This window comes from Leptodactylus fuscus, chromosome 6, assembly GCF_031893055.1.
Source record: "Leptodactylus fuscus isolate aLepFus1 chromosome 6, aLepFus1.hap2, whole genome shotgun sequence".
NCBI lineage: Eukaryota > Metazoa > Chordata > Amphibia > Anura > Leptodactylidae > Leptodactylus > Leptodactylus fuscus.
Window position 1 is genome coordinate 182,471,285 of NC_134270.1, and position 24,272 is coordinate 182,495,556.

The following is a 24,272-nucleotide window of genomic DNA, read 5'->3' on the forward strand; positions in this document are numbered from 1 at the left end:
CATGGAGTGTGAATTAAGACCACTCTATTCCTGTACGCCGAGATTTCCCTGTCACATCAGCCCGCCGACCGCCATTTCCTCGCGTTCTTTTCATCGCATTCTCTTTCTCCTTTTAGCCTAAATGGCAATAGGTGATTACGGGGGATTATAAACCCTTCAGCCCAGCGTAATCTGTCAGGATAATGGGCTCGACGCGAGAGCGAGAGGGTTATTAGGAGTAATTCACACATGGAGGGAGCGGAACGTGAGACGTGACCACAGCGAACGCAACGTATAACGCTGACCTCTATGGGGAGGGGGAGGCCATAATAATGTGTATGGGGGAGGGGGGGCCATAATAATGTGTATGGGGGGGGGGTATCTACAGCACTGACCTCTATGGGGAGGGGGGGCCATAATAATGTGTATGGGGGGAGGGGGGGCCATAATGATGTGTATGGGGGAGGGGGGGCCATAATAATGTGTATGGGGGAGGGGGGGCCATAATAATGTGTATGGGGGAGGGGGGGGCCATAATAATGTGTATGGGGGGGGTATCTACAGCACTGACCTCTATGGGGGAGGGGAGGCCATAATAATGTGTATGGGGGGAGGGGGGGCCATAATGATGTGTATGGGGGAGGGGGGGCCATAATAATGTGTATGGGGGAGGGGGGGCCATAATAATGTGTATGGGGGGGATATCTACAGCACTGACCTCTATGGGGGAGGGGAGGCCATAATAATGTGTATGGGGGATATCTACAGCACTGACCTCTATGGGGAGGGGGTGGCCATAATAATGTGTATGGGGGGATATCTACAGCACTGACCTCTATGGGGAGGGGGTGGCCGTAATAATGTATATGCTCGCTTTGCTATGGGGCGTTGTGGCTGACACTGATGGGGGGTCTCGTTGGCTATAACCCTCCGGCCCATGAGCCGGTTCTGGTGTTGTAGCCGAGAGATCTCATACATGATGTTGTCATTGTGATGTCATACCTCTGTACCCCAAAACTGAATATTATAACTTTATTAGTAAAGAAAGGGGATTAGCCATGACATGGTTAAATTTCAGCAGCATTAGATATTACGCCCCCCCCCCTTCTCTTCGGTTCTGGCGTCTCATCCTCTGATTGATATTTGCTGAGCAGCGGCTGAAACCGTCATAGAAAACAGATAGAAATAAACAAGTCACAAGACAAAAGAGCGAGACGTGTTATTGTGACAGCCGGAGGGCGGACACGAGAGGCGGCGCGTTACAGGAGTATCTCCGAAACAGAGCGCAACGCAGGACAATAAACGCAACAACGATTCATGACTAGGGATGAGCGAAGTGCCCCAATAGGGTCAGGATAGAGAAGAATTCTCCAAAAATATCAAAAAGGGAATTGGAGTTCAACACCCCTGAACTCTGAACTCTGGGGCGCAAAAGACTAAGAAAGGGGCTCAAATTGTAAAAAGATAACAATAAATAAGATTTACCAATCCCAAATTCTGGTGACAGTAACCTATCTATCTGCAAGGCTGGGGTGATGTGCTGGTTCTGGTGACAGTAACCTATCTATCTGCAGGGCTGGGGTGATATGCTGGTTCTGGTGACAGTAACCTATCTATCTGCAGGGCTGGGGTGATATGCTGGTTCTGGTGACAGTAACCTATCTATCTGCAGGGCTGGAGTGATATACTGGGGTCTGGTGACAGTAACCTATCTATCTGCAGGGCTGGGGTGATATACTGGTTCTGGTGACAGTAACCTATCTATCTGCAGGACTGTGGTGATATGCTGGTTCTGGTGACAGTAACCTATCTATCTGCAGGACTGTGGTGATATGCTGGTACTGGTGACAGTAACCTATCTATCTGCAGGACTGGGGTGATATGCTGGTTCTGGTGACAGTAACCTATCTATCTGCAGGGCTGGGGTGATATGCTGGTACTGGTGACAGTAACCTATCTATCTGCAGGACTGGGGTGATATGCTGGTTCTGGTGACAGTAACCTATCTATCTGCAGGACTGGGGTGATATGCTGGGTCTGGTGACAGTAACCTATCTATCTGCGGGGCTGGGGTGATATGTTGGTTCTGGTGACAGTAACCTATCTATCTGCAGGGCTGGAGTGATATACTGGGGTCTGGTGACAGTAACCTATCTATCTGCAGGGCTGGGGTGATATGCTGCGTCTGGTGACAGTAACCTATCTATCTGCAGGGCTGGGGTGATATGCTGGTTCTGGTGACAGTAACCTATCTATCTGCAGGGCTGGAGTGATATACTGGGGTCTGGTGACAGTAACCTATCTATCTGCAGGGCTGGGGTGATATGCTGGTTCTGGTGACAGTAACCTATCTATCTGCAGGGCTGGGGTGATATGCTGGTACTGGTGACAGTAACCTATCTATCTGCAGGACTGGGGTGATATGCTGGTTCTGGTGACAGTAACCTATCTATCTGCAGGACTGGGGTGATATGCTGGTTCTGGTGACAGTAACCTATCTATCTGCAGGGCTGGAGTGATATACTGGGGTCTGGTGACAGTAACCTATCTATCTGCAGGGCTGGGGTGATATGCTGGGTCTGGTGACAGTAACCTATCTATCTGCAGGGCTGGGGTGATATGCTGGTACTGGTGACAGTAACCTATCTATCTGCAGGACTGGGGTGATATGCTGGTTCTGGTGACAGTAACCTATCTATCTGCAGGGCTGGAGTGATATACTGGGGTCTGGTGACAGTAACCTATCTATCTGCAGGGCTGGGATGATATGCTGGGTCTGGTGACAGTAACCTATCTATCTGCAGGGCTGGGGTGATATGCTGGTTCTGGTGACAATAACCTATCTATCTGCAGGGCTGGGGTGATATGCTGGTTCTGGTGACAGTAACCTATCTATCTGCAGGGCTGGGGTGATATGCTGGGTCTGGTGACAGTAACCTATCTATCTGCAGGGCTGGGGTGATATGCTGGGGTCTGGTGACAGTAACCTATCTATCTGCAGGGCTGGGGTGATATGCTGGGTCTGGTGACAGTAACCTATCTATCTGCATGGCTGGGGTGATATGCTGGTTCTGGTGACAGTAACCTATCTATCTGCAGGGCTGGGGTGATATACTGGGGTCTGGTGACAGTAAACTATCTATCTGCAGGGCTGGGGTGATATGCTGGGTCTGGTGACAGTAACCTATCTATCTGCAGGGCTGGGGTGATATGCTGGTTCTGGTGACAGTAACCTATCTATCTGCAGGGCTGGGGTGATATGCTGGTACTGGTGACAGTAACCTATCTATCTGCAGGACTGGGGTGATATGCTGGTTCTGGTGACAGTAACCTATCTATCTGCAGGGCTGGGGTGATATGCTGGTACTGGTGACAGTAACCTATCTATCTGCAGGGCTGGAGTGATATACTGGGGTCTGGTGACAGTAACCTATCTATCTGCAGGGCTGGGGTGATATGCTGGTTCTGGTGACAGTAACCTATCTATCTGCAGGGCTGGGGTGATATGCTGGTTCTGTTGACAGTAACCTATCTATCTGCAGGGCTGGGGTGATATGCTGGTACTGGTGACAGTAACCTATCTATCTGCAGGGCTGGAGTGATATACTGGGGTCTGGTGACAGTAACCTATCTATCTGCAGGGCTGGGATGATATGCTGGGTCTGGTGACAGTAACCTATCTATCTGCAGGGCTGGAGTAATATGCTGGGTCTGGTGACAGTAACCTATCTATCTGCAGGGCTGGAGTGATATACTGGGGTCTGGTGACAGTAACCTATCTATCTGCAGGGCTGGGGTGATATGCTGGGTCTGGTGACAGTAACCTATCTATCTGCAGGGCTGGAGTGATATGCTGGGTCTGGTGACAGTAACCTATCTATCTGCAGGGCTGGAGTAATATGCTGGGTCTGGTGACAGTAACCTATCTATCTGCAGGGCTGGAGTGATATACTGGGGTCTGGTGACAGTAACCTATCTATCTGCAGGGCTGGGGTGATATGCTGGGTCTGGTGACAGTAACCTATCTATCTGCAGGGCTGGAGTGATATGCTGGTACTGGTGACAGTAACCTATCTATCTGCAGGGCTGGGGTGATATGCTGGGTCTGGTGACAGTAACCTATCTATCTGCAGGGCTGGGGTGATATGCTCGTTCTGGTGACAGTAACCTATCTATCTGCAGGGCTGGGGTGATATGCTGGTTCTGGTGACAGTAACCTATCTATCTGCAGGACTGGGGTGATATGCTGGGTCTGGTGACAGTAACCTATCTATCTGTGGGGTTGGGGTGATATGCTGGGTCTGGTGACAGTAACCTATCTATCTGCAGGGCTGGGGTGATATACTGGTTCTGGTGACAGTAACCTATCTATCTGCAGGGCTGGGGTGATATGCTGGGTCTGGTGACAGTAACCTATCTATCTGCAGGACTGGGGTGATATGCTGGTCCTGGTGATACTAACCTATCTATCTGCAGGACTGGGGTGATATGCTGGTTCTGGTGACAGTAACCTATCTATCTGCAGGGCTGGGGTGATATGCTGGGTCTGGTGACAGTAACCTATCTATCTGCAGGGCTGGGGTGATATGCTGGTTCTGGTGACAGTAACCTATCTATCTGCAGGGCTGGGGTGATATGCTGGTTCTGGTGACAGTAACCTATCTATCTGCAGGGCTGGGGTGATATGCTGGGTCTGGTGACAGTAACCTATCTATCTGCAGGGCTGGGGTGATATGCTGGGTCTGGTGACAGTAACCTATCTATCTGCAGGACTGGGGTGATATGCTGGTTCTGGTGACAGTAACCTATCTATCTGCAGGGCTGGGGTGATATACTGGTTCTGGTGACAGTAACCTATCTATCTGCTCACCGACCTGGAAGAACCTACCTTGATTCAATGCGGTGGTGATGGAGACTTCAATACAAGATTTCTGAGAAGGTCCACACCTTAGACTTGGGAGATTTCTACCATCACAAGATGAAGGTGTTCCATGGCAGGCCAAGCACTCGGTGCGGAAATCCTCCCCAAGATCTGAAATTGAGATGTAGACGCACATTAGGAAGGTTGCTTCTGTAATTCTTGAATGAAGGAGACCTGAAAGGTTGGTTTGGAGGATTCGGTGGGTCATAAAACCTTCCTTTTATGAATGTGCTTTGGAGATATTTTCTTGGTTTGAAGACATGGACACAAACTGAGCCAGGTAACGTTTAGAAGATCTGCTCACCTGGTACCAAGTCTTGGTTACACAGGTCGGTATCACAGCAGAGTTTGGTGTTGCTGGTCTCGATGAATATGAGGGAGCCCATTTGGGTTTGGTTGCAGGTTTCAGCAGAGGAACATCCCTTAGTTAGGACAACACCGTTCAGCATATCTGAGAAGGAGAAGAATTTTTTACAACTCTTCATCTACGACATTGAACCCGTCCACCCACTGTCCCCTGTGACCTCCTGCCCTGGAGACAGTGGAAGACCTGAGATATCAAAATCTTCAAAATCTCAAAGTGGTGTTCTTGTAGACCATACCAAGATGGAGCTCCTCAAGATGGAGGCCCATGTCATCAAGATTCATGATGGAGGACTCAGAAGAGATGGAGGAGGACTCACCTCACTGATGACATTTCAGAAGATATAAGTGGCAAGAAATCTACTCACTGCTGTATGTGACAACAGAAGAGCTGCAGTACGGCTGTGTGACCTCACATGGCTTCACTTCCTGTTCTTGAGAAACGTGGTCTGGAAGACCCTTAAAGTGATAGCAGTGGAGGCCGAGAGCTGGACGAGAAGGAACAAGAAGACACGTGACAGAATGTACAAGAGGAAGTGATGTCATCGATTATTTTTACTAATTGGTAAAGCAAAATTGTGTAAATTATATTCATTTAGGAGTAGAATTATAGTAGATATATTCTTGTACATAGGAGTAGTATTATAGTAGTTATATTCTTGTACATAGGAGCAGTATTATAGTAGTTATATTCTTGTACATAGGAGCAGTATTATAGTAGTTATATTCTTGTACATAGGAGCAGTATTATAGTAGTTATATTCTTGTACATAGGAGTAGTATTATAGTAGTTATATTCTTGTACATAGGAGTAGTATTATAGTAGTTATATTCTTGTACATAGGAGTAGTATTATAGTAGTTATATTCTTGTACATAGGAGTAGTATTATAGTAGTTATATTCTTGTACATAGGAGTAGTATTATAGTAGTTATATTCTTGTACATAGGAGTAGTATTATAGTAGTTATATTCTTGTACATAGGAGGTAGTCTTATAGTAGTTATATTCTTGTACATAGGAGCAGTATTATAGTAGTTATATTCTTGTACATAGGAGTAGTATTATAGTAGTTATATTCTTGTACATAGGAGTAGTATTATAGTAGTTATATTCTTGTACATAGGAGTAGTATTATAGTAGTTATATTCTTGTACATAGGAGTAGTATTATAGTAGTTATATTCTTGTACATAGGAGTAGTATTATAGTAGTTATATTCTTGTACATAGGAGCAGTATTATAGTAGTTATATTCTTGTACATAGGGGTAGTATTATAGTAGTTATATTCTTGTACATAGGAGTAGTATTATAGTAGTTATATTCTTGTACATAGGAGTAGTATTATAGTAGTTATATTCTTGTACATAGGAGCAGTATTATAGTAGTTATATTCTTGTACATAGGAGGTAATTTTTATTAGTAAAAACAAAACAAAAATACATTACATTCTAGCAGAATTAATAACTAATAATAATAATAATAATAATATAACATAAATCAGACATGTCTGTCAGATAACAAAAATGAGAATCACTTTAACTTAAGAGTCCATTGCTGGCAGGATAAAGAGGGGGAAAAAAATAAATAAATCCATAAATAAATGAACAGACTTATTTGCAGTGTTATCAGAATATTCAGCAATCGATATATACATTTCTCCACAATTTTACATTATCAGACTTTTTTCTGACCTCCAGAGACTTTATCCACCTCAGTTCAGATATGATATATGTGACAGCGGTCATATGACGGAAGGGCTCTCTGTGTAGGGACACCTGGGTCCTCGTATGCCAGTGATAATATTTGATGACAGTAATAATAATATACAGGGTCTCCCGGTTAATGTCACCTATATTAGTTGGGATGCCATATATGATTTCGGGGTATTTGAGTGATTGTAATCGGGGAATTTTCAGCCTCCGGGATATTTCCTGCCAGATCTTTCGCCCTCCCCCGCACTCTGATATAAAATGTGCCATGGTCTCCTCCTGCTGACAACCTAATGGACATGCCCGATCTGTCACACTGAGATGTTTTAGGTTGCCTCTTACAAAAAGTTTCCCATGCAGAGATAGCCAGGCAATGTCAAAGAACTTTGCAGGGAGCCTCCGACCAGTGAGGAGCCTCAGACTATCCTGCAGGGTTATAGATGTACAGTCCCTCAATGCCGGCTGGAGACAATAGAAAGTCTTACATACCCTGGTATACAGATCTCTCCTGGTCTTACTCACCAGATAGGTCTTTTCAATACCCCATTTTTTCAGGCACCTTATGCCATAGTCCAGATACTGGGGGAGGTAGTCACGAGTCGATCGACCCCTCTTAAGGCTGCCGCCTCGCACCCAGGATTCTGCAAAAGGCAATATCCAATTCCTGATACTATTTACCCACAGGGAGCTGTTATCTGAGTCCAGGCAACCAAAATTTACTTTTAGAAACATGGAGTCAAAAAACACCCTTGGATTTAACATATCCAGCCCACCCTCTCTCCTCTGTAGGTAGGTTATCCCTCTTTTTACTGGGTTCAACCTGTTCCCCCACAAAAGTTGGAAGAACAGGCTAAAGAGCCTAGCGGAGAAAGATTCTGGCAAAGGAAAGACAACAGAGACGTACAAGAAGACAGGGACCAGGTAAGTCTTCAACATTTTAACCCTTTCTCTATAGGTCAGCCTCCAGTTCTTCCATCGCTGAACCTTTGCATTTCCGGATTCCAACTTTTCTTCCCAATTTAGTCTGCAATTATCATCCCTCCCGAATTTCACCCCAAGGATCTTAATATAGGAGGAGGCCTGGGCAAACTGCGGCAGATCAAATGTAGGACCAGTATGACCCGTCCAGAGAGCTTGACTCTTCTCAAGGTTGACAAGAGACCCGGAGGCCTCTGAGTAACTTCTGATGGCCGCAGACAACATCTCCACCTCACGAGGCTCAGATATCACCACAGTCACATCATCCGCGTAGGCAACAACTCTCAGGGGCAAGCAGTGGGGGACCGGCGCCCCCTGAAAATCACACTCCTGCAGTGACCTAAGAAACGGGTCTATGGCAAACACATACAGTAATGGACTCAGTGGGCAACCTTGTCTCACCCCTGCCTCAACCCTGAAAGCATCACCCTGCCAACCATTAATCAGAGGAAAGCTCTCCGCCTCACGGTACAAAGTTCTCAGCCAATCCACAAATTGTCCCGGAATACCGTACTTTGTCAAAGTCGCCCATAGATACTCATGGTCTACTCTGTCAAAGGCCTTAGCCTGGTCAAGACTCACAACATATCTCCCACACCTCAGAGCTTTACATCTCTCAAACATCTCCCTTATCGAGATAACTGCTCCAGAGATGTTCCGCCCTTTAACTGTGCCAAACTGAGAGCCTGCCAACAGTGCCGGGGACAAACAAACTAATCTAGAGAACAGAATTTTTGCAAGAATCTTCCTATCGACATTCAAGAGGGCAATCGGCCTCCAGTTCTTGATGTCACTAGGCTCTTTACCTTTAGACAGCAGGATCAGGGAGGACACTCTCATGGATGGAGGCATCAGGTGGTTTTCTAGACTAGTTTTGTATACATCCACGAGGATTGGTGCCAAGAGGTCTCGGAATTTCTTATAGAACTCAGCTGTAATCCCATCTGGACCTGGTGCCTTCTTCAGATGTAACTTATCTATGGCCTCTTTCACCTCCTCCACTGTTAACTCTGCTGTCAAAGGAGAAAAGTCCAAATCATTAGTATCAGGACCTGGAGTTGCCTCCAAGAATTGAGCCACCTTCTCTCTATCCAAAACCTTCTTCTGAAACAAGTCAGCATAGTAAGTTCTCACCACCCCCAGGATACCCTCCCGAGACTCCTGTAACACACCCTGGGAGTCAGTGAGACCTGTGACCGATTTATTTGCCACCCGCTCCCTGCAATTCTCAAAAGGATCCGGAGCCCCTAAGGACCCATAATCCCGTTCAAGAACCAGGGATGTATACCTGCGGTACTGATACTGACTGATCTCAGATTTCAGCCGGTCAATCTTCTGTTGGTTATCCCCGCCCGCCGAATAGAGTGACTCTAATTCTTTCCGCAGCCTGAGATACTGGCTATACTTACTCTTCCCCTTCTTAACTGACAGTCTCCTTAAGAGGGATCTGATCTCCTCCTTGACATCCTCCCACCAGTCTGCCATGTTGTCATAAAACACCACTCTCTCAAGCTGGTTCTGAAATAGAGAGTGGACACAACTCCGGACACAGTCATCGTCCAAGAGGCTGGAATTGAGCTTCCATAGGCCTCTCCCAATATCAGGGCGTTTTGTGGAGCCCAAGCAAAAATACAAAGCCAGATGGTCAGAATAAGGGACTGTCTTTTCACTTTTCTCACTAACATGCTCAGCGGGACTGACCAGAGCTAAGTCTATCCGACTGCATCTACCAGCGCAGGAGTAAGTGAATTTTGGTTTCCTACCACCCTCAGTAAACACATCAGACAGACCAGCCTGTGAAATAATTCTGCTTAAGACCTTGCAGTCCCTGGTGAGAGGCCGACCAGTAGGTCTGTCACTGGATGACATGGTGGCATTGAAGTCCCCTGCCATGACTACCGGAACAGATGTAAACAAGTACTGCTTGACTTCATCAAACAGACGTGCCCTTTCCATCACCGACTGCGGTGGACCATAGATATTAATGAGTCGGAGCCTTCTGCCTCGGATGGTAACTTCTAAAACCAGGCACCTCCCCATCAGAACCTCAGTGAATCTGTGTATGGTGACATCAGGGGTGTTAAACAGTATAGAAACCCCGGCATAAGGTTCCACAGCCAGAGACCAGAAGGACGGGCCAGATTTCCATTCTCTCTCTGCTTCTCGTATTAGTCCTAAAGTATTTAAACGGGTTTCTTGTAAGAAATAGACATCGGCATCAAGATATCTCAGATGTTCATACACTGCGTGTCTTGTCCTCCTTGCTCGGATGCTATTCACATTACTAGAGATAACTTTAAGATAGAAACCTGCCATCAGAACAACTAGGAATATGAGAAACAGAGAGATGGGCCCCATTGTCATAGATCAGAGTCAGAGGTGTCCTGGTGACCAGCTGTTTCCATGTCTGATTCGGACTGCCCCTCATCTCGGTGGGGTCTCCTCTTATTGGGAGGATCGCCCTCTGGTTCATCCTCATACTCCGCCATCATTCGTGAGAGTTCTCTGTCTAGTTCTGCTTCTCCGTCTGACTCTGATAGGACACTAAATCTATTCCCCGTTGCAGTGACCTCGCCTGCACTACTTACTCTCATCTTTGTGGGCTTTTCTACCGTGGTCCACTCACCCTCAGGCTTACGGCTGGCTTTATCCTTCTTCCTCCTTTTATTATTGTTGGATGATCGGGCAGGAGAAGAGACGACCACTGAGGGTTGTACAACCTGCTCGACAACCTCCATGGTCGTCTCAATGGGACCTGACTCGGCCTGGTCTTGGGTGGTATCACCTGTATGTGGTTGAGGCTCCGCCTCCGTGACTACTGACCCTGACAATAGCGCCTCCTCCTCCTCCTGTATGTCATCAGCCGCTGCCAGCAAGTCCTCATCAGGGCTATCCTTACAGATGTTATGCCAGGCATCAGGACAATCTCTGTGGGGGTGACCGATCCTACCGCACAGGTTACACCTAATGCTTTGGCATGTGGCACTCACGTGGCCCATTTCATTACATAGGCTACACTTTACCATGGAGCATACACTGGCCACATGGCCGGCCTTCCCACACTTGAAGCACCGGCGAGGCTGACCCGCATAGAAGCAGATCCCTTTTTCTCGGCCTATAAAGAACGAATTGGGCAGATGTTGGGTTATGTTGTTCTGCTGACGCAACTTCACCAGGACCCTCCACCCACCGGTCCAGACCCCGTCTTCATCCCTGTTCTTACTAAGATCGGACATGAGGTCACAATGCCTCCTGAGCCAGATGACTATGTCCTGAGGGGGAACGGCTTCATTCCAAAATACAATTGTGACAGAGGCTGTATCTGGCCTAGAGATGGGGATGAAACTGAACTTATCCCAACCTTCCGTATCTCTCAACCTGGTGAGATTGGCCCAGAACCGGTCCAGATCAGACATCAGCTTAAAACTAACATCATACCCCTGGCGGTCAGGAAGGTTTATGACGGCCAGGATATCAGTCGGCACAAAGCCCATCTGGGTACATAGGAGCTCTCGGACCACAAACCTCCTATCCGGCAGATCCTCCTTGGCACCTCCGTGCCTAAACCTGACTACATTCCTCCTCCTGAAAGCCTGGCCTGTATAATTGGAGTTTGATGCAAAAGATGGAGCACCGCGGCTCCAGGCATTCCCTGAGGAGGTACGGCCGGATCCGCCATCTTGGCGTGTTTGTGGGCGCTGTGTGGGCTGCTGAGCACCTGTACCATGTGGTTCTGCTACTGTGCGAGTATCTAGAGGGGGAAAGTCCTGCACACTGGACTGTCCTGTGTCCGCCCCACCATCAACCTCTATGTCTGCAATATCACCAGACTCCAGAGACTGGACTGCAGAGGGGTCTGACGCCATAGATAGTGAAGGATCCCCCCCAGAAACACCTTCCCCTGCTGGGCCGTTATCACATACAGGAATATCCATAATATCAGGCACATTAGTCAGACAATCAGCGGCAGCAGAGTCCTGCACAGCAGAGTCCATATTAGTATTATAGTCAGCGGCAGCAGAGTCCTGCATAGCAGAGTCCATATTACCACTACAGTCAGCGGCAGCAGAGTCCTGCACAACAGAGTCCACAACCTGTAACCCCAAATATGTTACTCCCCCAGTACCTTCAGGTAAGAGTCCATAGTCCTGCTGCAATGACTTGTCTCCTGGGACTTGTGGTGTCTGCACAGCTGCTACTTCATTACCATTAGGCAGGGGTCCATGACCTGGTTGCAAAGTGCTGGTTGCTGGGACTTGTGGTGCCTTGCTGAGAACTGCTGCAGGTTTTTGCTGTTGCTGAACACTGGTCGCTTTCCCGTACAAATTCCCTTCCTTAAAAGGGAAACTTGCTGGCTGCAGAACTGGTTTTACATGGGACTGCTGGCTGCCACCTTGAGAGGGTTCAGACCCAGCTTTAGCACAAGGTGATGGTGACTTCTGGTATTCCTGGAACCGCTGCTGGTTTCTGTATGATTCTCCCACCGGTCCCATTTGCTCCAGTACAGTCTCGGTCTCCCGTACGTTCTCGGCGAGCTCTTTCGCCAGTGCGCTCAGCTTCCTGTCCAGTAACACCAGTTTCTCAGGGCATGCAGACTTTTTTAGATTATACGCACATTCAATCTGTCTCTGCAGATATATTTTACTGGCCTTCAATGTCTCCAGTCGCTTGACCAGTGCTGGTATCTCATCTGCCAGGCGCAGTTCTGGTGCTCGCTCAGTAGCTGTGACAGTCTGTGCATTGTTGGAAAGCTTTGCAGGTTGGTTACCCCCAGTATGGCTTCTGGTTGGTGTAGCCTGTGATTTCTGACATGCTACGGCTGTTGTCACTGCCATGGGCCCACAATGTCCAGACTGGGGACTATGTCCCAGTTTATTTCCAGTGACTGTACTGCTGGTACCTTGAAGCTTCCCCGCTGGTCTCCCTTTGATCTCCTCCACTGCCTTCACTACATTTTTGTAGTTACCGCTTCCAGATCTTGTCCGCTCAGACCGTACCAATACAGACTGCTGCATGTTCTCCTGCATGGTCTGCTTCTCCAGGGATGTTCTCCTCTGTCTGCAGGAGGGTGGGGTGGACTGGACACCTGCAACCTGCAATGGAGTCTGCACAGGCTGCAAAGTTTGCTCCTTACATTCAACCATTTTGCTTGGTTGTTGCACCGTACTACTGCTTGCTTCCGTTACTTCTTCCTTTACAACTTTCTTCCCATCTTGGCTTGCTGCACTAGGACTGCTGACACACTGGACACGATTCCCATTACTGGGGACTTTAGGATTTCCATCCATTTTTTTAGCTGTCTGGGAATTGCTTCCCAGAGAAGGCCTTGGAGCCTGGGCCTTGGCAGGGGAACTTCCCCACCCAGGGCGGCCCCGCCCTGGGCTATCTCCAGACATCAGGAGCCTCAGGAGAGCTACAAAAACACGTCCTCACAGCTAGGAGGTAGTATTATAGTAGTTATATTCTTGTACATAGGAGTAGTATTGTAGTAGTTATATTCTTGTACATAGGAGTAGTATTATAGTAGTTATATTCTTGTACATAGGAGCAGTATTATAGTAGTTATATTCTTGTATATAGGAGGTAGTATTATAGTAGCTATATTCTTGTACATAGGAGTAGTATTATAGTAGTTATATTCTTGTATATAGGAGGTAGTATTATAATAGTTATATTCTTGTACATAGGAGTAGTATTATAGTAGTTATATTCTTGTACATAGGAGCAGTATTATAGTAGTTATATTCTTGTATATAGGAGGTAGTATTATAGTAGTTATATTCTTATACATAGGAGTAGTATTATAGTAGTTATATTCTTGTACATAGTAGTATTATAGTAGTTATATTCTTGTATATAGGAGTAGTATTATAGTAGTTATATTCTTGTACATAGGAGTAGTATTATAGTAGTTATATTCTTGTACATAGGAGCAGTATTATAGTAGTTATATTCTTTTACATAGGAGTAGTATTATAGTAGTTATATTCTTGTACATAGGAGGTAGTATTATAGTAGTTATATTCTTGTACATAGGGGGCAGTATTATAGTAGTTATATTCTTGTACATAGGAGCAGTATTATAGTAGTTATATTCTTGTACATAGGAGCAGTATTATAGTAGTTATATTCTTGTACATAGGCGTAGTATTATAGTAGTTATATTCTTGTATATAGGAGTAGTATTATAGTAGTTATATTCTTGTACATAGGAGCAGTATTATAGTAGTTATATTCTTGTACATAGGAGGTAGTATTATAGTAGTTATATTCTTGTATATAGGAGTAGTATTATAGTAGTTATATTCTTGTACATAGGAGCAGTATTATAGTAGTTATATTCTTGTATATAGGAGTAGTATTATAGTAGTTATATTCTTGTACATAGGAGGTAGTATTATAGCAGTTATATTCTTGTACATAGGAGTAGTATTATAGTAGTTATATTCTTGTACATAGGAGTAGTATTATAGTAGTTATATTCTTGTACATAGGAGTAGTATTATAGTAGTTATATTCTTGTACATAGGAGCAGTATTATAGTAGTTATATTCTTGTACATAGGAGTAGTATTATAGTAGTTATATTCTTGTACATAGGAGGTAGTATTATAGTAGTTATATTCTTGTACATAGGAGGTAGTAATATAGTAGTTATATTCTTGTACATAGGAGGTAGTATTATAGTAGTTATATTCTTGTACATAGGAGCAGTATTATAGTAGTTATATTCTTGTACATAGGAGTAGTATTATCGTAGCTATATTCTTGTGCATAGGAGTAGTATTATAGTAGTTATATTCTTGTACATAGGAGTAGTATTATAGTAGTTATATTCTTGTACATAGGAGTAGTATTATAGTAGTTATATTCTTGTACATAGGAGTAGTATTATAGTAGTTATATTCTTGTACATAGGAGTAGTATTATAGTAGTTATATTCTTGTACATAGGAGGTAGTATTATAGTAGTTATATTCTTGTACATAGGGGGCAGTATTATAGTAGTTATATTCTTGTACATAGGAGCAGTATTATAGTAGTCATATTATTGTACATAGGAGCAGTATTATAGTAGTTATATTCTTGTACATAGGAGTAGTATTATAGTAGTTATATTCTTGTACATAGGAGCAGTATTATAGTAGTTATATTCTTGTACATAGGAGTAGTATTATAGTAGTTATATTCTTGTACATAGGAGGTAGTATTATAGTAGTTATATTCTTGTACATAGGAGGTAGTAATATAGTAGTTATATTCTTGTACATAGGAGGTAGTATTATAGTAGTTATATTCTTGTACATAGGAGCAGTATTATAGTAGTTATATTCTTGTACATAGGAGTAGTATTATCGTAGCTATATTCTTGTGCATAGGAGTAGTATTATAGTAGTTATATTCTTGTACATAGGAGTAGTATTATAGTAGTTATATTCTTGTACATAGGAGTAGTATTATAGTAGTTATATTCTTGTACATAGGAGTAGTATTATAGTAGTTATATTCTTGTACATAGGAGTAGTATTATAGTAGTTATATTCTTGTACATAGGAGGTAGTATTATAGTAGTTATATTCTTGTACATAGGGGGCAGTATTATAGTAGTTATATTCTTGTACATAGGAGCAGTATTATAGTAGTCATATTATTGTACATAGGAGCAGTATTATAGTAGTTATATTCTTGTACATAGGAGGTAGTATTATAGTAGTTATATTCTTGTATATAGGAGTAGTATTATAGTAGTAGTTATATTCTTGTACATAGGAGCAGTATTATAGTAGTTATATTCTTGTACATAGGAGGTAGTATTATAGTAGTTATATTCTTGTACATAGGAGGTAGTATTATAGTAGTTATATTCTTGTACATAGGAGCAGTATTATAGTAGTTATATTCTTTTACATAGGAGTAGTATTATAGTAGTTATATTCTTGTACATAGGAGCAGTATTATAGTAGTTATATTCTTGTACATAGGAGGTAGTATTATAGTAGTTATATTCTTTTACATAGGAGTAGTATTATAGTAGTTATATTCTTGTACATAGGAGCAGTATTATAGTAGTTATATTCTTGTATATAGGAGGTAGTATTATAGTAGCTATATTCTTATACATAGGAGTAGTATTATAGTAGTTATAGTCTTGTACATAGGAGTAGTATTATAGTAGTTATAGTCTTATACATAGGAGCAGTATTATAGTAGTTATATTCTTGTACATAGGAGTAGTATTATAGTAGTTATATTCTTGTACATAGGGGTAGTATTATAGTAGTTATATTCTTGTACATAGGGGGCAGTATTATAGTAGTTATATTCTTGTACATAGGAGCAGTATTATAGTAGTTATATTCTTGTACATAGCAGGTAGTATTATAGTAGTTATATTATTGTACATAGGAGCAGTATTATAGTAGTTATATTCTTGTACATAGGAGGTAGTATTATAGTAGTTATATTCTTGTATATAGGAGTAGTATTATAGTAGTAGTTATATTTTTGTACATAGGAGCAGTATTATAGTAGTTATATTCTTGTACATAGGAGGTAATTTTTATTAGTAAAAACAAAACAAAAATACATTACATTCCAGCAGAATTAATAACTAATTAATAATAATAATAATAATATAACATAAATCAGACATGTCTGTCAGATAACAAAAATGAGAATCACTTTAACTTAAGAGTCCATTGCTGGCAGGATAAAGAGGGGGAAAAAATAAATAAATCCATAAATAAATGAACAGACTTATTTGCAGTGTTATCAGAATATTCAGCAATCGATATATACATTTCTCCACAATTTTACATTATCAGACTTTTTTCTGACCTCCAGAGACTTTATCCACCTCAGTTCAGACATGATATATGTGACAGCGGTCATATGACGGAAGGGCTCTCTGTGTAGGGACACCTGGGTCCTCGTATGCCAGTGATAATATTTGATGACAGTAATAATAATATACAGGGTCTCCCGGTTAATGTCACCTATATTAGTTGGGATGCCATATATGATTTCGGGGTATTTGAGTGATTGTAATCGGGGAATTTTCAGCCTCCGGGATATTTCCTGCCAGATCTTTCGCCCTCCCCCGCACTCTGATATAAAATGTGCCATGGTCTCCTCCTGCTGACAACCTAATGGACATGCCCGATCTGTCACACTGAGATGCTTTAAGTTGCCTCTTACAAAAAGTTTCCCATGCAGAGATAGCCAGGCAATGTCAAAGAACTTTGCAGGGAGCCTCAGACCAGTGAGGAGCCTCAGACTATCCTGCAGGGTTATAGATGTACAGTCCCTCAATGCCGGCTGGAGACAATAGAAGGTCTTACATACCCTGGTGTATAGATCTCTCCTGGTCTTACTCACCAGATAGGTCTTTTCAATACCCCATTTTTTTAGGCACCTTATGCCATAGTCCAGATACTGGGGGAGGTAGTCACGAGTCGATCGACCCCTCTTAAGGCTGCCGCCTCGCACCCAGGATTCTGCAAAAGGCAATATCCAGTCCCTGATACTATTTACCCACAGGGAGCTGTTATCTGAGTCCAGGCAACCAAAATTTACTTTTAGAAACATGGAGTCAAAAAACACCCTTGGATTTAACATATCCAGCCCACCCTCTCTCCTCTGTAGGTAGGTTATCCCTCTTTTTACTGGGTTCAACCTGTTCCCCCACAAAAGTTGGAAGAACAGGCTAAAGAGCCTAGCGGAGAAAGATTCTGGCAAAGGAAAGACAACAGAGACGTACAAGAAGACAGGGACCAGGTAAGTCTTCAACATTTTAACCCTTTCTCTATAGGTCAGCCTCCAGTTCTTCCATCGCTGAACCTTTGCATTTCCGGATTCCAACTTTTCTTCCCAATTTAGTCTGCAATTATCATCCCTCCCGAATTTCACCCCAAGGATCTTAATATAGGAGGAGGCCTGGGCAAACTGCGGCAGATCAAATGTAGGACCAGTATGACCCGTCCAGAGAGCTTGACTCTTCTCAAGGTTGACAAGAGACCCGGAGGCCTCTGAGTAACTTCTGATGGCTGCAGACAACATCTCCACCTCACGAGGCTCAGATATCACCACAGTCACATCATCCGCGTAGGCAACAACTCTCAGGGGCAAGCAGTGGGGGACCGGCGCCCCCTGAAAATCACACTCCTGCAGTGACCTAAGAAACGGGTCTATGGCAAACACATACAGTAATGGACTCAGTGGGCAACCTTGTCTCACCCCTGCCTCAACCCTGAAAGCATCACCCTGCCAACCATTAATCAGAGGAAAGCTCTCCGCCTCACGGTACAAAGTTCTCAGCCAATCCACAAATTGTCCCGGAATACCGTACTTTGTCAAAGTCGCCCATAGATACTCATGGTCTACTCTGTCAAAGGCCTTAGCCTGGTCAAGACTCACAACATATCTCCCACACCTCAGAGCTTTACATCTCTCAAACATCTCCCTTATCGAGATAACTGCTCCAGAGATGTTCCGCCCTTTAACTGTGCCAAACTGTGAGCCTGCCAACAGTGCCGGGGACAAACAAACTAATCTAGAGAACAGAATTTTTGCAAGAATCTTCCTATCGACATTCAAGAGGGCAATCGGCCTCCAGTTCTTGATGTCACTAGGCTCTTTACCTTTAGACAGCAGGATCAGGGAGGACACTCTCATGGATGGAGGCATCAGGTGGTTTTCTAGACTAGTTTTGTATACATCCACGAGAATTGGTGCCAAGAGGTCTCGGAATTTCTTATAGAACTCAGCTGTAATCCCATCTGGACCTGGTGCCTTCTTCAGATGTAACTTATCTATGGCCTCTTTCACCTCCTCCACTGTTAACTCTGCTGTCAAAGGAGAAAAGTCCAAATCATTAGTATCAGGACCTGGAGTTGCCTCCAAGAATTGAGCCACCTTCTCTCTATCCAAAACCTTCTTCTGAAACAAGTCAGCATAGTAAGTTCTCACCACCCCCAGGATACCCTCCCGAGACTCCTGTAACACACCCTGGGAGTCAGTGAGACCTGTGACCGATTTATTTGCCACCCGCTCCCTGCAATTCTCAAAAGGATCCGGAGCCCCTAAGGACCCATAATCCCGTTCAAGAACCAGGGATGTATACCTGCGGTACTGATACTGACTGATCTCAGATTTCAGCCGGTCAATCTTCTGTTGGTTATCCCCGCCCGCCGAATAGAGTGACTCTAATTCTTTCCGCAGCCTGAGATACTGGCTATACTTACTCTTCCCCTTCTTAACTGACAGTCACCTTAAGAGGGATCTGATCTCCTCCTTGACATCCTCCCACCAGTCTGCCATGTTGTCATAAAACACCACTCTCTCAAGCTGGTTCTGAAATAGAGAGTGGACACAACTCCGGACACAGTCATCGTCCAAGAGGCTGGAATTGAGCTTCCATAGGCCTCTCCCAATATCAGGGCGTTTTGTGGAGCCCAAGCAAAAATACAAAGCCAGATGGTCAGAATAAGGGACTGTCTTTTCACTTTTCTCACTAACATGCTCAGCGGGACTGACCAGAGCTAAGTCTATCCGACTGCATCTACCAGCGCAGGAGTAAGTGAATTTTGGTTTCCTACCACCCTCAGTAAACACATCAGACAGACCAGCCTGTGAAATAATTCTGCTTAAGACCTTGCAGTCCCTGGTGAGAGGCCGACCAGTAGGTCTGTCACTGGATGACATGGTGGCATTGAAGTCCCCTGCCATGACTACCGGAACAGATGTAAACAAGTACTGCTTGACTTCATCAAACAGACGTGCCCTTTCAATCACCGACTGCGGTGGACCATAGATATTAATGAGTCGGAGCCTTCTGCCTCGGATGGTAACTTCTAAAACCAGGCACCTCCCCATCAGAACCTCAGTTAGTCTGTGTATGGTGACATCAGGGGTGTTAAACAGTATAGAAACCCCGGCATAAGGCTCCACAGCCAGAGACCAGAAGGACGGGCCAGATTTCCATTCTCTCTCTGCTTCTCGTATTAGTCCTAAAGTATTTAAACGGGTTTCTTGTAAGAAATAGACATCGGCATCAAGATATCTCAGATGTTCATACACTGCGTGTCTTGTCCTCCTTGCTCGGATGCTATTCACATTACTAGAGATAACTTTAAGATAGAAACCTGCCATCAGAACAACTAGGAATATGAGAAACAGAGAGATGGGCCCCATTGTCATAGATCAGAGTCAGAGGTGTCCTGGTGACCAGCTGTTTCCATGTCTGATTCGGACTGCCCCTCATCTCGGTGGGGTCTCCTCTTAGTGGGGGGATCGCCCTCTGGCTCCTCCTCATACTCCGCCATCATCCGTGAGAGTTCTCTGTCTAGTTCTGCTTCTCCGTCTGACTCTGATAGGACACTAAATCTATTCCCCGTTGCAGTGACCTCGCCTGCACTACTTACTCTCATCTTTGTGGGCTTTTCTACCGTGGTCCACTCACCCTCAGGCTTACGGCTGGCTTTATCCTTCTTCCTCCTTTTATTATTGTTGGATGATCGGGCAGGAGAAGAGACGACCACTGAGGGTTGTACAACCTGCTCGACAACCTCCATGGTCGTCTCAATGGGACCTGACTCGGCCTGGTCTTGGGTGGTATCACCTGTATGTGGTTGAGGCTCCGCCTCCGTGACTACTGACCCTGACAATAGCGCCTCCTCCTCCTCCTGTATGTCATCAGCCGCTGCCAGCAAGTCCTCATCAGGGCTATCCTTACAGATGTTATGCCAGGCATCAGGACAATCTCTGTGGGGGTGACCGATCCGACCGCACAGGTTACACCTAATGCTTTGGCATGTGGCACTCACGTGGCCCATTTCATTACATAGGCTACACTTTACCATGGAGCATACACTGGCCACATGGCCGGCCTTCCCACACTTGAAGCACCGGCGAGGCTGACCCGCATAGAAGCAGATCCCTTTTTCTCGGCCTATAAAGAACGAATTGGGCAGATGTTGGGTTATGTTGTTCTGCTGACGCAACTTCACCAGGACCCTCCACCCACCGGTCCAGACCCCGTCTTCATCCCTGTTCTTACTAAGATCGGACATGAGGTCACAATGCCTCCTGAGCCAGATGACAATATCCTGAGGGGGAACGGCTTCATTCCAAAATACAATTGTGACAGAGGCTGTATCTGGCCTAGAGATGGGGATGAAACTGAACTTATCCCAACCTTCCGTATCTCTCAACCTGGTGAGATTGGCCCAGAACCGGTCCAGATCAGACATCAGCTTAAAACTAACATCATACCCCTGGCGGTCAGGAAGGTTTATGACGGCCAGGATATCAGTCGGCACAAAGCCCATCTGGGTACATAGGAGCTCTCGGACCACAAACCTCCTATCCGGCAGATCCTCCTTGGCACCTCCGTGCCTAAACCTGACTACATTCCTCCTCCTGAAAGCCTGGCCTGTATAATTGGAGTTTGATGCAAAAGATGGAGCACCGCGGCTCCAGGCATTCCCTGAGGAGGTACGGCCGGATCCGCCATCTTGGCGTGTTTGTGGGCGCTGTGTGGGCTGCTGAGCACCTGTACCATGTGGTTCTGCTACTGTGCGAGTATCCAGAGGGGGAAAGTCCTGCACACTGGACTGTCCTGTGTCCGCCCCACCATCAACCTCTATGTCTGCAATATCACCAGACTCCAGAGACTGGACTGCAGAGGGGTCTGACGCCATAGATAGTGAAGGATCCCCCCCAGAAACACCTTCCCCTGCTGGGCCGTTATCACATACAGGAATATCCATAATATCAGGCACATTAGTCAGACAATCAGCGGCAGCAGAGTCCTGCACAGCAGAGTCCACATTAGTATTATAGTCAGCGGCAGCAGAGTCCTGCATAGCAGAGTCCATATTACCACTACAGTCAGCGGCAGCAGAGTCCTGCACAACAGAGTCCACAACCTGTAACCCCAAATATGTTACTCCCCCAGTACCTTCAGGTAAGAGTCCATAGTCCTGCTGCAATGACTTGTCTCCTGGGACTTGTGGTGTCTGCACAGCTGCTACTTCATTACCATTAGGCAGGGGTCCATGACCTGGTTGCAAAGTGCTGGTTGCTGGGACTTGTGGTGCCTTGCTGAGAACTGCTGCAGGTTTTTGCTGTTGCTGAACACTGGTCGCTTTCCCGTACAAATTCCCTTCCTTAAAAGGGAAACTTGCTGGCTGCAGAACTGGTTTTACATGGGACTGCTGGCTGCCACCTTGAGAGGGTTCAGACCCAGCTTTAGCACAAGGTGATGGTGACTTCTGGTATTCCTGGAACCGCTGCTGGTTTCTGTATGATTCTCCCACCGGTCCCATTTGCTCCAGTACAGTCTCGGTCTCCCGTACGTTCTCGGCGAGCTCTTTCGCCAGTGCGCTCAGCTTCCTGTCCAGTAACACCAGTTTCTCAGGGCATGCAGACTTTTTTAGATTATACGCACATTCAATCTGTCTCTGCAGATATATTTTACTGGCCTTCAATGTCTCCAGTCGCTTGACCAGTGCTGGTATCTCATCTGCCAGGCGCAGTTCTGGTGCTCGCTCAGTAGCTGTGACAGTCTGTGCATTGTTGGAAAGCTTTGCAGGTTGGTTACCCCCAGTATGGCTTCTGGTTGGTGTAGCCTGTGATTTCTGACATGCTACGGCTGTTGTCACTGCCATGGGCCCACAATGTCCAGACTGGGGACTATGTCCCAGTTTATTTCCAGTGACTGTACTGCTGGTACCTTGAAGCTTCCCCGCTGGTCTCCCTTTGATCTCCTCCACTGCCTTCACTACATTTTTGTAGTTACCGCTTCCAGATCTTGTCCGCTCAGACCGTACCAATACAGACTGCTGCATGTTCTCCTGCATGGTCTGCTTCTCCAGGGATGTTCTCCTCTGTCTGCAGGAGGGTGGGGTGGACTGGACACCTGCAACCTGCAATGGAGTCTGCACAGGCTGCAAAGTTTGCTCCTTACATTCAACCATTTTGCTTGGTTGTTGCACCGTACTACTGCTTGCTTCCGTTACTTCTTCCTTTACAACTTTCTTCCCATCTTGGCTTGCTGCACTAGGACTGCTGACACACTGGACACGATTCCCATTACTGGGGACTTTAGGATTTCCATCCATTTTTTTAGCTGTCTGGGAATTGCTTCCCAGAGAAGGCCTTGGAGCCTGGGCCTTGGCAGGGGAACTTCCCCACCCAGGGCGGCCCCGCCCTGGGCTATCTCCAGACATCAGGAGCCTCAGGAGAGCTACAAAAACACGTCCTCACAGCTAGGAGGTAGTATTATAGTAGTTATATTCTTGTACATAGGAGTAGTATTGTAGTAGTTATATTCTTGTACATAGGAGTAGTATTATAGTAGTTATATTCTTGTACATAGGAGCAGTATTATAGTAGTTATATTCTTGTATATAGGAGGTAGTATTATAGTAGCTATATTCTTATACATAGGAGTAGTATTATAGTAGTTATATTCTTGTACATAGTAGTATTATAGTAGTTATATTCTTGTATATAGGAGTAGTATTATAGCAGTTATATTCTTGTACATAGGAGTAGTATTATAGTAGTTATATTCTTGTACATAGGAGTAGTATTATAGTAGTTATATTCTTGTACATAGGAGCAGTATTATAGTAGTTATATTCTTTTACATAGGAGTAGTATTATAGTAGTTATATTCTTGTACATAGGAGGTAGTATTATAGTAGTTATATTCTTGTACATAGGGGGCAGTATTATAGTAGTTATATTCTTGTACATAGGAGCAGTATTATAGTAGTTATATTCTTGTACATAGGAGCAGTATTATAGTAGTTATATTCTTGTACATAGGAGCAGTATTATAGTAGTTATATTCTTGTACATAGGCGTAGTATTATAGTAGTTATATTCTTGTATATAGGAGTAGTATTATAGTAGTTATATTCTTGTACATAGGAGCAGTATTATAGTAGTTATATTCTTGTACATAGGAGGTAGTATTATAGTAGTTATATTCTTGTATATAGGAGTAGTATTATAGTAGTTATATTCTTGTACATAGGAGCAGTATTATAGTAGTTATATTCTTGTATATAGGAGTAGTATTATAGTAGTTATATTCTTGTACATAGGAGGTAGTATTATAGCAGTTATATTCTTGTACATAGGAGTAGTATTATAGTAGTTATATTCTTGTACATAGGAGTAGTATTATAGTAGTTATATTCTTGTACATAGGAGTAGTATTATAGTAGTTATATTCTTGTACATAGGAGTAGTATTATAGTAGTTATATTCTTGTACATAGGAGGTAGTATTATAGTAGTTATATTCTTGTA

General features: G+C 44.5%; 1 protein-coding gene across 1 annotated transcript in view; it reads right to left on the reverse strand.

Moving 5' to 3' along the window:
- Positions 1-24,272, reverse strand: part of PLAUR (plasminogen activator, urokinase receptor) — a 37,704-nt gene that overhangs the window by 3,134 nt on the left and 10,298 nt on the right. Inside the window, exons 3-5 of the mRNA XM_075278145.1 lie at positions 5,632-5,751; positions 5,205-5,351; positions 4,868-5,011 (exon numbers count right to left, since the gene is read on the reverse strand). Coding sequence (XP_075134246.1) covers positions 4,868-5,011; positions 5,205-5,351; positions 5,632-5,751 — 411 coding nt within the window. The remainder of the gene's footprint in view (positions 1-4,867; positions 5,012-5,204; positions 5,352-5,631; positions 5,752-24,272) is intronic.